This window comes from Halichoerus grypus, chromosome 2, assembly GCF_964656455.1.
Source record: "Halichoerus grypus chromosome 2, mHalGry1.hap1.1, whole genome shotgun sequence".
Classification (NCBI taxonomy): Eukaryota; Metazoa; Chordata; class Mammalia; order Carnivora; family Phocidae; genus Halichoerus; species Halichoerus grypus.
Window position 1 is genome coordinate 123879094 of NC_135713.1, and position 16475 is coordinate 123895568.

General features: G+C 40.5%; 1 protein-coding gene across 2 annotated transcripts in view; it reads right to left on the reverse strand.

Annotated features, from left to right (window-relative positions):
* Positions 1–16192, reverse strand: part of CATSPER3 (cation channel sperm associated 3) — a 40523-nt gene extending 24331 nt beyond the window's left edge. The window contains exons 1-2 of one of the 2 annotated variants that reach the window (XM_036084302.2): positions 13801–16192; positions 11151–11304 (exon numbers count right to left, since the gene is read on the reverse strand). In XM_036084302.2, the coding sequence (XP_035940195.2) occupies positions 11151–11304; positions 13801–13901 (255 nt within the window). In that variant the 5' untranslated portion in view covers positions 13902–16192. Of the gene's footprint in view, positions 1–11150; positions 12839–13800 lie in introns of those variants that run through there. The other variant, XM_036084301.2, reaches the window with a different exon arrangement.
* Between the last annotated feature and the right edge of the window lie 283 nt (positions 16193–16475).

The window sequence follows — 16475 nt, forward strand, 5'->3', positions numbered from 1 at the left end:
CCAGCTCTCTTTTCATTCCTAGTTGCATGGAATATCTTTCTCCATTCTTTTACTTTCAACCTATTTGTATCTTTGGATCTCAAATAAATCTTTTGTAGACAACATATATTTGGATTTTAAAAAAATAACCCATTCTGTCCTAGTTAGAGAGCTCAATTCCTCTACATTAAAGTAATTACTGATAAAGAAGAAATACCTCTGCCATTTTGTGATTTGTTGTATATATATCACATCTTTTTTGTTCCTTCATTCCTCCATTACAGCTTTCTTTTTTGCTTGATTCTTTTGTAGTATACCACTTGGATTCCTTCTCATTCTTCTTCTGTATATTTTTTTGTTATTTTCTTGGTGGTTACTCTCATGATTACAATTAAGCTCTTAAACTTGTAATAATCTATTTTTAATTAATACAACCTTAGCTTCAATAGTATATAATAATTCTGTTTCCTTAGAGCTCCATCCCCACCTCTTACATTTTTGTTGTCACAAAATACATTTTTATACATTGTGCACCCATTAACTATAATTATTGTTTTATGCATTTGTATTTTAAACCATATATACATATGCATATATATATGTGGTTTATATATATAAATATATATATATGGTGTGTGTATGTATATGTATTACAGTTACAAACCAAAAATATAATACTGGCCTTTTAAATATTTACCTACGTAGTTTCTTCTGTCAGTGGCTTCAAGTTACTGTCTAGTTTCATTTCCACCTAAAAGACTATCTTCAGCATTTCTTGTAGAGCTTCTAGCAGCAAACTCCCTCAGCTTTTGTGTATCTGGAAATGTCTTAATTTCTCCTTTTTTTTTTTCCCAGTACGCTCCATGGTGGGCATGGAGCCCAATGTAGGGCTTGAACTCATGACCCTGAGATCAAGACCTGAGCTGAAATCAAGAGTCAGACGCTTAACTGGCTGAGCCACCCAGGCACCCCACTCCTTCATTTTTTGAAAGACAGTTTTGCTGGATATAGAATTTTTGGTCAACAATATTTCTCTCTCAGTACTTGAAATATGTTCTGTCACTTACTTCTGTCCTCCATAGTTTCTGAGGAGAAACCAGCTGCTAATCTTACTAAGAATTACTTGTATGTGACAAGTTTCTCCTCTCTTGGTGCTTTCAAGATTCTCTTTGTCTTTGTCTTTTGACAGCTCAGTTACGTGTCTCACTGTAGATCTCTATGTGTTTGTCCTTGGAGTTTACAGAGATTCTTGGATGTGTATATCCTTTATCAAATCTGGGAAATTTTTAGCTATTATTTTTTCAAATATTCTTTCTGCCTCTTTCCCTCTCTTTCCTCTCCTTCTGGAACTTCCAATAGGTATATGTTGATATGTTTGATTGTGTCCCACAGGTCTCTTAAACTCTGTTCATTTATCTTCATTCTTTATTCTTTCTGTTCCTCAGATTAAGTCCAATAGATTTGTCTATTTCACTGATTATTTCTTCCACCTGCTCAAATCTGCTCTTGAACCCTCCAGTGAATTTTTCAGTTATTGTACTTTTCAGCTCCAGAATTTGTTTGATTCTGGTTGGTTATAATTTCTATCTCTTTATTGATATTCTCTCATTCTTGACACATTGTTCTCCTGGTTACCTTTAGCTCTTCGCCATGATTTCTTTTAGCTCCCTGAGCATATTTTACACAGTGGACTTACTGAAGTCTTTGTCTAGTAATTCCAATGTCTATGCTTTCTCAGGGACAGTTTCTTTCTTTTTTTTTTTTAAGATTATTTATTTTATTTATTTGACAGAGAGAGTGAGCACAAGCAGGTGGAGCAGCAGGCAGAGGGAGAGGGAGAAGCAGGCTTCCTGCTGAGCAAGGAGCCTGATGCGGGGCTCGATCCCAGGACCCTGGGATCACGACCTGAGCTGAAGGCAGTTGCTTAACGACTGAGCCACCCAGGCGCCCCTCAGGGACAGTTTCTATTCAATTCTTCTGTATAAAAGCCATATCTACTTGGTTTTTTTGCATGCTTAAATTTTTAGAACTAGACATTTATTTTTTTTAGAGATTTTATTTATTTGACACAGAGAGCGAGAGAACACAAGCAGGGGGAACAACAGAGGGGGAGGCAGAAGCAGGCTCCCCACCAAGCAGGGAGCCCAATGCAGGGCTCGATCCCAGGACTCTGGGATCATGACCTGAGCCAAAGGCAGATGCTTAACCATCTGAGCCAACCAGGTGCCCCTGAAACTAGACATTTTAAATATTACGATGTAATAACTCTTTTTTAAAAGATTTTATTTATTTGAGAGCGAGAGAACGAGGAGGGGGAGGGGCAGAGGGAGAGAGAGAAGCAGACTCCCTGCTGAGGGGGGAGCCCCACATGGGGCTTGATCCCAGAACCCTAAGATCATGACCTGAGCCAAAGGCAGAAGCCCAACCAACTGAGCCACCCAGGCACTACTACAGTGTAGTAACTCTAAAAATTCAGATTCTTCCCTTTCCTCAGAGTTTGTTGCTTTTTGTGGGTAGCAGTTGTTTGTTTAGTGGCCTGTCTAAACAGTTTTGTTAAAACTGTATTCTTGGGACACCTGGGTGGTTAAGTCAGTTAAGCATCTGCCTTCGGCGCAGGTCATGATTCCAGGGTCCTGGGATTGAGCCCCGCATCAGGATCCTTGCTCAGCAGGGAACCTGCTTCTCCCTCTGCCTGCCGCTACCCCTGCTTGTGCTCTCTCTCTCACAAATAAAATCTTTAAAGTGAATAAAATTAAATCAATCAATCAATCAATCAATCTGTACTCTTTGCAGGGAGCCTGCTGGCTCAGTTGGTAAAGCATGTGACTCTCGATCTCAGGGTTGTGGATTCAAGCCCCACATTGAGTGTAGAGATTACTTAAAAGTAAAATCCTAAAATATTTTTTTAAACTATATTCTTTGTCATGTATGGTCTTCGAAGTGTCTTCCTTTAGCTAGTGCTTAAGGAGAGATCTTCTTAAATGCCTCAAGCAAAAAGAAGAAAAGGAGGAAGGGAGGAAGGAACAAGAGAGAAAGAGAGGGAAGGGGAAGGGAGGGAGGGAGGGAAAGAAAAAAGAAACCCTCGTAGTCTTTGCAGAATGGCTCTGTGTTGGGGGACTCCTCTAATGCTTAGCCAAGTCATTTATAACTCTACCTTAGCCTTCACTCCCTACTTGCACTGAGCCTAAAGATCAGCCAGAAGTGAAAACTTAGGGTCTTCTCAGGTCTCTTCTAAGAGTGTGTCCTGCCCTGGGCATTTATGGCTCTCTAAACTCTCCCATATATATGGGAGCTTGTTAATGCCTTCATTTTCCAAAAACTCTCTCTCCTGGATTTTCTTCTCAGGTTTTCAGCATGTCCTTTGTTTATATCAACTGGTTTGTTGTTGTTGTTGTTTTGCCCCAGATGGCGGTGGGTTATTCATTTGCCGCTCATTGCTTTTGAGAAATGCTCTCTACAGAGTTACCTTTCCGCACTGAGAAAGTTCCAAGTTAGGCAAAACAAAGGTAATAGCCTTGCATCAGTCCTTCAGGTAGCCCTGAAGGTCAAAATAGACAATACAACTCTTTAAGAACAAGGTCTGCAGAAAAAACAAAAAACAAACAAACAAAAAACAAACAAACAAAAAAAACAAGGTCTGCTCTGCTGCTTCTGGACCCAAAGAGACCAGAGTCCTACAATGAGAACTTAGGCTGCCATCTTGAGGGCAATCACCATGCTGAGGAGGGGAGTGGGTCAGGGACAAATTAAAATGTTGCAAAGTTTTCTTATCTTTTAAGTTTACTCTTTCTTGGGACGCCTGGGTGGTGCAGTTGGTTAAGCACCCAACTCTTGGTTTCAGCTCAGGTCATGATCTCAGTCATGAGATGGAGCCCTGTGACAAGCCCCAGGTTGGGCTCCAAGCTCAGCAGGGAGTCTGCTTCGGATTCTCTCTCCTTCTCCCTCTGCCCCTCCCCCCTCCACTCGCTCACACTCTCTCTCTAAAATAAATAATCTTTGGGATGCCTGGGTGGCTCAGTCAGTTAAACATATGCCTTCAGCTCAGATCATGATCCTGGGGTCCTGGGATCGAGTCCCACATCGGGCTCCCTGCTCAGCGGGGAGCCTGCTTCTCCGTCTGCCCCTCCCCCTGCTTATGCATGCACTCTCTCTCTGACAAATAAATAAATAAAATCTTTTTTAAAAAAAATAAAATAATCTTTTTAAAAAAACAAAAAAAAGTTGGCTTTCTTGATTCACTGTTCAGTCATTTACTATAAACCTTTGACTGTTTTCCAGAGTTCTGACAGTTTTTGCCCCTTTTCAGGTATTTCTATGGACAGATGGACCCTTAGAGCTACCTACTCTTACCATTTTCACTGACATCACTCATCTTTATTTTTGAAGGATGGGTTTTCTGGATGTAGAATTCTTGGCTGACAGTCTTTTCCTTTCAGCACTTTGAATACAATATCCCACTGCCTTCTGGCCACTGTAGTTTCCAGTGATAAATCAGCATTAATTTTATTGAGGATCCTTTGTATGTGATGAATCACTTCTCCACTGGTACTCTCAAATTCTCTTTCAACAGTTTGTTTATGATGTGTCTAGATGAATTTCTGAGTCTATTCTTAGAGTTTGCTGATATTTTTGGATGTGTGGATTAATGTTTTTCATCAAATTTGGGGAATTTTTGGCCATTATTCCTTTGTATTTTTTTTTCTGCCCTTTCTCTTGTCTCCTGGGACACCTTTTTTATTTAATGGTGTTCCACATGTCTCTGCTCACTTTTATTCCTTCATTTTTCTTTCTGTTCCTCACACTGGAGAATCTCAATTGACCTATCTGTTTTTCAATTCCTTCCTCCACTAGCTCAAATCTGCTACTAAATTCCTCTAGTGAATTTTTCATTTCAATTATTGTACTTCTCAACTAAAGAATTTCTATTTTGCTCTTTTTAACAATTTCTCTCTTTATTCATATTCTCTATTTGGTGAGACATTCCTCTCATACTTTCCTTTAGTTCTTTAGATAGAATTATTTTTCTTGAGTCCTTTGAACATATTTACAAGCTCTAATTTAAAAATCTTTGCTTAGTAAGCCTAAGAAAGGGGCTTCCTCAGGGACAGTTTCTGCTGACTGTACTTTTATTTGCTTTTGTAGGGGCCAAACATGCATGTTTCAAGATTTTTTGTTGTTGTTAGAAAGTGGATATTTTAAATTATATAAAATTGGAACCCTGGACATCAGATGATTCCCTCTCCCTAGAATTTTGTTATTGTTGCCATTTTTTTTAAGGGACTTTCCAGAAGTATTTCTGCAAAGTCTGTATTCTTTGTTATGTGTGGCCAAAGACCCACTCAGCTAACTTAATGGTCTGCTAATGAATGCACAGATATTTCTGTAAATGCCTGGACCCACTAAGTCTCCCAGCCTTTGCCATGAGGTTGAGTGTTGGGGCATACATTTAATAGTCCAGCAGTTTACACCTCTGCCTTAGCCTTCATTTCCTGCTGGCAGAGTCTCAAGACTTTCCAGAGGTGACAGGGTCTTCTCAGGACCTTCCTGATACTTTCATTGAGATCCTCCTGGATCTCAGGTCCAGGACCTTCCTGATACTTTCATTGAGATCCTCCAAAATGGTAATAATTTCTCAGAGTTTCATAGTTAATCAAGGGTTTTCATACATGTTATCCAATGATCTCAGCCATCCTGTGTGCATTAATAACATCACTTTACAAATGTTGAGCTGAACAATTTTGAGATTAAGTAACTTGCGAAAAGCCCCAATTTCTGTAACACTGAAATCTGCATCCCTTCCACAGCACAGAACGTCCCCCAGGCTTGCAAACCAGGGTCCGTATGTTTTGTGACCCACATGGCCTCTGGAGGGCAATCAAAGATTCAGATTCCTCAAGTCGGCTCTTCCCCTGACTCCTATCGAGTGCCATACCTACCATGATGTTCTACGGTCCATTACCAAACACTGCAGAATGCTGGGGTAGATGCACTGCCATACCAACAGGTTCACAGAAGTGGTGCCAAATGGACACTGACCCTCACATCACCACCTCCATGACCTCTGACCCCACATTGTGTTGATGCTGACCATTTTTACCACCAAGAAAGAAATTTGTTATTTACTATAAATGAAGATAGAGTACATTTTTAACCACTTTATTATACAGCAAAACATACATAGAGAACCACACAAACAAATATATAGCCTAATGGACTGTTACAAGGCCAACACCCCTGTAACTACCACCTGGGTCAAGAAATACAACTTTGTTCACCAGCTATCCCAAAAGTCCTCCACGTGCACCATCCCAGTTACAACCTCCTCCCTTTCCCCCACATTAACCGCTATCCTGATTTTCACAGTAATCACTCTCTTGCATTTCTCTATAGATAGGAACCCATGTATACATCCCTGGAACTAATACTTTAGTCTTGCCCTTTAAGTTTTTTTTTTTTTAATTTGATGTCTTTCAAGTCTTCCATTCCTTTTTTCCTTTCAATTTACCTGTTGATGAATCCAGGCAGTTTGACTGGTAGAATTTCCCAGTCTGGCTTTTGCTGACTACACACTCATGGTGCAGCTCAGCATGCTCCCCTGTCCTCTATTTTCCAGAAACAAGTAGTTGGATCCAAAGACTAGATCAGATTCAGGTTTCATCTCTTTGGCAAGATTATAGGTTCTGTTCTTTCATAGCAGGCATATATCTGCTTGCCTCCCCTTTTATGATGGTAGCAGCCACTCATGCTCATTGCCTAGATCCATTTCTTCGCTGGGGGTTGAAAATAGTGATACTCTACTTCTATCATTTCCCTTTTCATTTATTTTTTTTAAGATTTTATTTATTTGACAGAGAGAGACACAACGAGAGAGAGGGAACACAAGCAGGGGGAGCGGGAGAGGGAGAAGCAGGCTTCCCGCTGAGCAGGGAGCCCAATGCGGGGCTCGATCCCAGGACCCTGGGATCATGACCTGAGCCAAAGGCAGACGCTTAACGACTGAGCCACCCAGGCACCCCTCCCTTTTCATTTATTAACTGGGATATTTCTATAGAGTTTCCCTTACTGACTGTATGGTTACTCAGTAATATGGTTCATATAAGGTCAGTAATGCTTGACTCTTTCTCTTAATAGTTTTAAAGATAAAAATTAGTTCCTTATTACCCTTCAAAAGTGACCAGTTAGTTTTGGGTATCATTATAAACTTATGGACTGTTTGAGGCATTCCAATCCATTTTAATTATCATCCTTATTGAAGCCCAAAGTGTCCCATCTTTGGCGCGTAGCAGCCTCTTCAAGTTGTCTCCTGAGTCCTTTTGACATGACCCCAGTAATCTTTCACAGCTTCCTTGCTATGTGTATGACAAGATATTCCTGACTCATCTGGTATGTTTTTTACCTTGACTTGTGGTCAATCATTTCTCTAAAAATCCCTAGTTTGTTTTTAGTGAGAAATGGTATTTCAACATCACATGAATTGTGAGCACTATGGCTGCATAATTGCTGAGTGGTCAGTGTTATAGGTCTTTCATGGTTAAGGATAAAATACTTTAGTAATTTATCCTGATGCTTCCAACTTAAATGTCAAACTAGAGGGTTTTTACTTAGCTTTGTCTGTATTACCTCTGTTTCTCCTTTCTTCCATGAGTATACTGGTTCTCAAGAACAAAGAGGGTAACAGAACTAAACTGTCCCATATTTGCCCATCTGCTTTATCCCATATTACACACACAACAGTCTCAAAATGGCACTACTAATAGTATCTCCACTAAGTTGACTTCTAAAAGTGGTTTAAAATTTTTTTGGCATTAACTCTCCCCACTCTCCTCCATTTTTGAGTTGTACTGTGTCTTCACTGTCAAGAGGATAGATTCATTATATGTTGTATTCTCTCCTTGTTAGCCCACAATTATGATTAATTCTACCAATAACTGCATTTAATGCTCATCACTCATCGTAATGTTGATGCATCTCTAGTCATTTTGGTTGGCTGCAACTTATTCTTTACCAAAGGAAGGGCTCAAGGGAACACTATCACCCAAGTGTTTTCATGATTGATGACAGTCTCTCTGTGTGTGTTATACTTGAAAGTCAATTAAAATGGATCTAGAGGGGCGCCTGGGTGGCTCAGTCGGTTAAGCGTCTGCCTTCGGCTCAGGTCATGGTCCCAGGGTCCTGGGATGGAGCCCCGCATTGGGCTCCCTGCTCAGCGGGAAGCCTACTTCTCCCTCTCCCACTCCCCCTGCTTGTGTTCCCTCTCTCGCTGTGTGTCTCTCTGTCAAATAAATAAATAAATAAATAAAATCTTTAAAATAAATAAAATAAATAAAATAAAATAAAATGGATCTAGAATTCTTGGTTCACATTTTCTTCCCTGAAGTATCTTAAATGTTTTCCTTTAGCATAAAGCGTTACCATAGCAAAGTCTGCCAATACTTTCCCTTTCCTTAGCAGCCTCTTTGCCCAGATGCTCAGTTTCTTCCACCTCCCTTTCATTTAGAGTCCAATAATTTTACTAGAATGTTTCAGTGATTGTTGTTCTAAATCCATATTCTCAGGTGTGTAACATGTGCTCTTTCAATACTGAATTTCAATTCTTTTATTTCAGGTAACATTTCTGAGATTATAGATTTGTGTTTGTTCCATCCCTTTACTTTGTTGGTGTTTCAAATCAGGGACTCCTATTATCCTTATGTTGGATCTTTTCTTCCTCCCCACCCCCCACTGTCTTTTCTTTTTTAACTTTTTTTCTTTTTACTTTTTTTTTTAATTTTATTTTTAAGTAACCTACACCCAACGTGGGGCTCAAACTCACAACCCCAAGATCAAGAGCCGCATGTTCCACCAACTGAGACAGCCAGGCACCCCTTCCCCCATTCTCAATATTCATTATTTTCTCTTGAATCCTTTTTATTTCTTCACTTATGATTGATTTTTAAAAATCTCTTCCTTGGGCATCTGGGTGACTCAGTCGGTTGAGCGTCTGCCTTCAGCTCTGGTCACGATCCCAGGGTCCTGGGATCAAGTCCTACATCAGGCTCCCTGCTCAGCAGGGAATCTGCTTCTCCCTCTGCCCCTCCCCTGGCTTGTGTGCTCTCTCACTCTCTCTCTCTCAAAAAAAATAAAATTAAATAAATAAATAAATAAATTTTTTAAAAAAATTAAAATCTCTTCCATTAATCCAGTATTTCTCTTAAGCTATTACCTGTTGTGTTTATTGCTCTTAGCTGCATCTTCATTTTTGAAATGACTTTTATTTCTAACTCTTTCCTGAGTTTTGTCACTTTGCCTCTGTTCTTTCCTATTTCGTATCATTTTATTAAACATTTACCTTGTTTTGAAATAAGATGCTACAGGGGCGTCTGGGTGGCTCAGTTGTTAAGCGTCTGCCTTCGGCTCAGGTCATGATCCCAGCGTCCTGGGATGGAGCCCTGAATCGGCTCCCTACTCAGCAGGAAGCCTGCTTCTCCTTCTCCCACTCCCTCTGCTTGTGTTCCCTCTCTCGCTGTGTCTCTCTCTCTCAAATAAATAAATAAAATCTTTAAAAAAAAAAAAGAAAGATGCTACAGTTTTTATCTGTTTTGTGGACATGTCTTTGTGGTGGGCTTCTACTATCTACAGGGATATTATTCTCCAATTTATTCTCTTTTCTCATTTCATAATAATTCTGTGTGGGATTTTACCTCCATCTCTTTATAATATACTTTTTCCTATGACATTACTTTTCCTGAACTTTTAAAATGTGTGGTTCTAACTTTACGTAACTCCCTCTTCTGTTTTAAAGATGTGCTAGCTTGATTTTTAAGGTTTCTTCGTTCCATTCCCCTCCTCCAATTTTATCTGGACCTTCTCTTTCTTCATCTCTGGGTCTCTACCCTGCTCAATTTTTATTCCACTCCCATTATTTCTTCTAAGTGGATGGGGAGCAGGGGCGGGGAGGGGAGGGGAATGTCCCTGAAGGGAGCTTTGGCTGGTCACTCTTCAGAGTTCACAAGGTCCAGACTGTTCTACACCCTTCAGAAATTACCAGGAACCTCTTGCACTAACCCAGTACTGGATTGAACAACACCCTTCCCAATATCAAATACCGTTCACCGACAGATGAATGGATAAAGAAGATGTGGTATATATATACAATGAAATATTACTCAGCCATCAAAAAGAATGAAATCTTGCCATTTGTAACAATGTAGATGGAACTACATTGAAATAAGTCAGTCAATGAAAGGCAAATACCATATCATTTCACTCACATGTGGAATTTAAGAAACAAAACAGATGAACATAGGGGAAAGGAAGGAAAAATAAAATAAGATAAAAAGAGGGAGGGAGACAAACCATAAGAGACTCTGAACTATAGGAAACAAACTGAGGGTCGCTGAAGGGGAGGTGGGTGGGGGATGGGGTAATAGGGTGACGGGCATTAAGGAGGGCCCTTGAGGTAATGAGCACTGGGTGTTATATGCAACTGATGCATCACTAAATGCTACCTTAAATTAAGTAATTTGAGATTGCTTAAATTCTACCTTATATACTAATAATACAGTATATGTTAATTAAAAAATGCTGTTCTCACATCAGCCCATATTTTCCAATTAGTATTTATTGAATGTCCTCTGCTTCCTCTCCCTCAGAGGCTAATATTGTGCAGTTGTGGCTCATAGTAGGGATACCTTTTTAACTAGTTTTGATTTCAGTCTTGCCCATGGGTTTTGGTTTTGCTCCCAAGTTGCTCCATTTTGTTTTTTTCAAGATTGATTTATTTATTTTTAGAGCGAGAGAAAGAGCGCACGCACGCGGGGGAAGGAAAGAGGGAGAGAATCCCAAGCAGATTCCCTGCTGAGTGCGGAGCCTGACACGGGGCTCAACCTCACAACCCTGAGGTCATGACCTGAGCCGAAACCGAGAGCTGAATGCTTAACTGGACTGAGCCACCCAGGTGTGCTCCAGGTTGTTTTTCTTTTTTTTTTTAGGAGGAAATTCGGAGAGATTAAAAAACCATGTCACCACTGCTACTATTGCTCCCATCTTTCCAGATTTTAGAGTCTATTTTTGAAGTCCTTAGAGCTTTTCTATGGGAAATTTTCTTGAACAAAATGCCTTAAAAATCTTATAACATTTTCACAAATAAAAAGGATGAAACAGAAGAAACTTTACCCATTTTGTCTGCTTACCTCAAAAAGTCTGAACAAGTTGTATTTTGTATTATAATCAGTCCACAAGACCACAAAAAAGGCATTCAATGAGACGATGCTAATCATAATCATCTTAAAAAGACGACTCATTATGACTCTCTTCACAAATGCCTGACACTGAGAATCTCTCCTCCTGTCAAAAAGTTGAATAAGAGGTATGATTATCTTACAACAGAACTAGATCCCAAACATTACATACTTTTTGTAGAGATGAGGTTCTGCTTTCTCCCCTCTGTGAATATAAATTTAAATATACTTTTAAATTGCAACACAGAGGCGCCTGGGTGGCTCAGATGGTTAAGCGTCTGCCTTCGGCTCAGGTCATGATCCCAGGGTCCTGGGATTGAGTCCCACATCCGAGCTCCCTGCTCAGTGCACCAGCCTGCTTCTCCCTCTCCCTCTGCCATTCTCTCCGCTTGTGCTCTCTGGCTCTGTCTCTCTGTCAAATAAATAAATAAAAACTTTAAAAATAAATTTATAATAAAATAAATTAAAATTAAAATAAATTAAAATTAAAAATTAATAAAAATTTAAAAATAAACAATAAAAAAATATAAATAAATAAATAAATAAATAATTGCAACACAATGCAGGACACCTGGCTAGCTCAGTCAGTAGAACAAGCGATTCTGAGTTTGAGCCCCACATTGGGTGTAGAGATTACTTAAATAAATGTGTGGCTTTTTTAATTGCAACACAATGCTGACTGAATGACGACTAAAATATGTATGATGAGGGGCGCCTGGGTGGCTCAGTCGTTAAGCATCTGCCTTCGGCTCAGGTCATGACCCCAGGGTCCCAGGATCAAGCCCCGCATCAGGCTCCCTGCTCCGAGGGAAGCCTGCTTCTCCCTCTCCCACTCCCCGTGCTTGTGTTCCCTCTCTCGCTGTGTCTCTCTCTGTCAAATAAATAAATAAAATCTTGAAAATAAATAAATAAATAAATCATAATAAAAAATAAATAAAATATGTATGATGACCCCTGAGTTGATCTGTCCCCACTCAGTTACTTAGTTCCTTCTTTTAGACCTCTGGGGGGAAAAAAAATGATTACTAGTCCTTCTCAAGCAAAACAAAGCATTATCTTCATTTACTCCTTCAATAAATTTTTACTGAGTGATTACTAATGCCAGGCAAGAGAGCAGACAGCAGACACTGTGGACATAAGGAGAACAAAACTAAATATTGTCAGTCTAGTAGGAAAAACTGGTAATAATCAAATCATCACCCATACAAGTGTTCACAAATCAATGATAAAAAAACAAAGTGGACACCCTAAGAAAAAATGGGCAAACACACAGTCAATTCATGAAATAAGTTCAAATGGTAATGAACTTCCCCCAAATGTTCAGTAGCACAACTAACGGGGCAGGGGGGATGCAAATTAGGGACAGCCATTATTTTTGTTTACAAAATTAGCAAAGATTTAAATGTAATAGTATCTAATGCTGGCAACAGTGTGGTGTGATGAGGCAGTCTCATAAACTGCCAGGGGGCGTGTAAATCGTCCAACTCCTCTGAAAAGCCTTAGAACTACTTTTAACCTCCAATCCAAGGAACCTACCCCAAGAGAATGCAATCTGGAATGAAGTGGCTCTGGCCAAACATGTTCATCCCAGCATTACTCACAGTAGCAAGAACTTGGAAACAGTTTAATTTAAAAGTCTAACAAGAAAGACTGGTTAAGTACATGATGGCATATCCATCTCATGGAATATTATATAGATACTAAAATATGCCTGTGCATTTTTCATGGCTTAAAAAAATGTTTATGATCCACTGGATAGCAAAACACAAAAACAAGACAAGATATAAAATTCTCTACTCGGTATTATTTCAACTGTGCAAAAACAGGTAGAAAAAACTGAGCAAGACACCTGCCAAAATGTTGAGTGTCTGCCTATGGATGGTAAGCTTACAGTAATTCTTTTTATATTATATTTATATATGCTTATTTTATATTATATTTATCTATGCTTTCCAATTTTTCTCAAAAAGTCTGTATTATTTTTTCCCATTATATGTAACAAATGAACACACTCTCCTAACAGTAAATACAGAATGTATGTACTTTCATAATCTATAAAAACAAGATGTATTATTTTCATTGTCTGTTTTGAGATCAGGTCTATTACCTCCAAAAAACCTTCAAATTTTCTAACACAGCAGTTAATAAAAGCAAAGTAAAAAGGACAAAAAGATAAAAGGACTAAACAGAGTCAAATTCAGTGTATGGGTCAAGTAAGAGCGTGACCGAATGCTGACTTAACTAGCCAGTCGTGATATTAAAGCCAAAGAAGCAAAATGTTTGTCTGAGCCTTCACGAACCTCACCAGTTGAGAGAAGGCAGACCGTCAAGGGCATGCACCTCGCTTTGGGCAGCCAAATATCCCCAAGCTGCCATTTGCACATTTCTTAACAAGCAATAGAAATAAAGAACATTTGGGGTACCTGGGTGGCTCAGTTAAGCATCTACCTTCGGATCAGGTCATGATCCCAGGCTCTTGGGATCAAGTCCCGCACCGGGCTCCCTGTTCTGCAGGGAGCCTCTTTCTCCCTCTGCCTCTGCCTCTCTCTCTGTGTCTCTCATGAATAAATTAAAAAAAAAAAAAGAAAGAAAGAATATTTACTGAAATTTCCCGAATCTCGCACAGAATGCCACTGATGGATTATCCAAGAGCGAGCTAGAAGTGACTCTTCTATTGTTCTGGTAATGAAACTGTTGAGACATTTTCCAAATTCTCAATTTTTATTCCTTGCTTTGATCATCCAACAGAAAATCTCTGCTTAGGGATTTCCTTGGCATCTAGATTCCAAGAGGCCACAGAGCAGGGCCCACAAAAGGAACTCTTGCTTTATGATGTCGTTCTTGGGCATTCTAATATATTACTAGCCTGCAGGCCCCCAGAGTCAAATACTCCCTAGCTGATCTATGCTGAGATCCTGTCTTCCCAGGGAGACTAAGCACCTCAGTTCAGTGAAAGGGATACAAGTACACAGGAACTGTGAAACTCCAGGCTAAATCTGAGAGATACCAGAGCTAGAGCAGACAAAAGCCCTTCCTTTCTCTGGGGGCGCCTGGGTGGCTCAGTTGGTTAGGCATCTGCCTTCGGCTCAGGTAATGATCTCCGGGTCCTGGGATCAAGCCCCACATTGGGCTTCCTGCTTAGTAAGGAGTCTATTTCTCTCTCTCTCCCTCTCTGCCCCTCCCCACTGCTCATTCTCTCTCTCAGATAAAAAATAAAATCTTAAAAAAAAAGAAGTATCCACATCTGATAGACAAAATCCCTTAATAATGTGTTAAGACTAAGTTAAGGGTCATATAAGAGGGAAAAGCAAAGTTCTCTGGGGTTCTAAGAGCCAAGAGCATACATCCAGGGCACAGGACTGGAAACATCAGGACGGACAGAAAAGATTTTGATGGGTTGGGGCTAGAACACAAGAAAAAGGAGGAACACAGAAGGTCAGCCATGCCCAGCACTAGCTTACGGGGGGCCTGTAACATGCATATACGACCCTCCTAAAGCACAGGGGATGAGCCTGTGGGGCTGAGATATTTTAAGTACAAGAGCCATAGGGTTTTTGCTCTATTCAATTCTTGGGATTGATATATTCTCCTTGCTTTCCTTTCCTAATCCCTTTGGCTTCCAAGGCAAATCTAGACAGAGGGATCTGGGTAGCCCTCTGTTGTATTAAACCTTTAGTGGTTAAACTGGTCACATTCCTGGGAACATAAATTCTTGAGCCATAAGAAAAGCAAGTAATCACTGCAATAGTTCTGTAGTCCCAGGCATTCTAAAACAAATGTATATGACTGTTCCTGGTAGGAAAACACTCTTGTAGGCAACCAATACACTGAACTGGGAAATAACATCTTATTTACTCAATTTCTGCATTTAAAATCATCAACAGTGAAGTGCTAAGAATCACTTCAACTCATGTCCCCAAGATTCAAACTTTAGCCTCATCTTCCCACTCTACATTCTCTTCCTCGGGGATCAGCTCCTCCTATACCTCCTACTGCCTCCTTTGGTCATATGGCCCCTAATGCATTCTGGGCTCATGCCCAACATCCCCACAGTGGCCACCTGGAGCAGCTGCTGGGAGAAAGCCTGAATTAGTTCTCCACCTGAATCTGTTTCCACCTGCCCCAATACATCAATGTGTCTACTCAAGTTGGGGGACATAGAAGGCCCTTGGTAGCTGTATGCTGTAGGAATATACAAATGAACGGCATCAGGGATCCTTACGCTCGCTCAAACAGCTGAGCATGGTGGAAGTCCATCTCCAGGAACCCCAATGGTATACTTCCATGCCTTCTCTCTTGAAGCATCAAAGCACACTTTGGGGGAGAAATGGAGAGGAGATTAAGGATGTGAAGAATTCTTTCACGATGCTTGGAGGGGTGAGGAAAGATGGCCAGCTGGAAGCAGCAGAGAGAAGTCCAGTTGTTGTTAGAATGCCCCATCAGCAGAGCCAAGCACAGCTGAATGTGGTTTCTGAAGTCACTGATGAACACATCTAGTCTGGGAATGGAACTCCAGCTGGTGGGCACAATCAGACGTGACAAGCTTCTCCAGGGCCTACTGAAATCATCCATATTTTCTCACGGGCAGGTGGGCATGACAGGCACCCTGGGATAAGAAGCCAAAGGGGCACCTCCTCGGCCCTTTTGGCAGCAACTCACACTGTGCCCAACGTGGGCGCCACCCCCCCAACCACACACAGCTGGGGACGTAAGCAGTCAGCAGGCATGGCAGCTTGGTGACTCAAGTCTTCTGGCCAAGAGTCACTCCTTTACCTGTCCCAAGAACTGGCACTGAAAAAAAAGCTCACATATTATAGCCAAACCCTCTTACAGCTCTTGGTGTTTTGCAGGAAATTCCACAAAATTGAAAGTTAGAGTTCAACCAGTCTATTTTTGAACACTGGATGAGAGAGCATATAGACTGCTCCGTACTTACACTAGTCCTGCAGGACATTAATGGGAGTCAGGTTTGGGTCCAAACACAATATACACGCTGCTTTCTGTCTAGAGCAAAAACATAAAGAACCATGCTCATTCTGTTTATCCAAAGATTTCCTAACTCCTACCAATGCCAGAAAGTAACCATTATTTTCACAACGTTAACTTCAATTTAGAAAAGGGAACTGTCAAACGTGCCGGCACCTGGTTTGTTACCTATGGAGGTCATCCAAAGGGTCACAGTTCATGTCTATGGAACTCCTCTCTACTCCAGAGATCATTTGGAAAGAAAATGGGAGGGAAACCAAAGCTTAGTACATCAGAAAAGCCACTGCCATC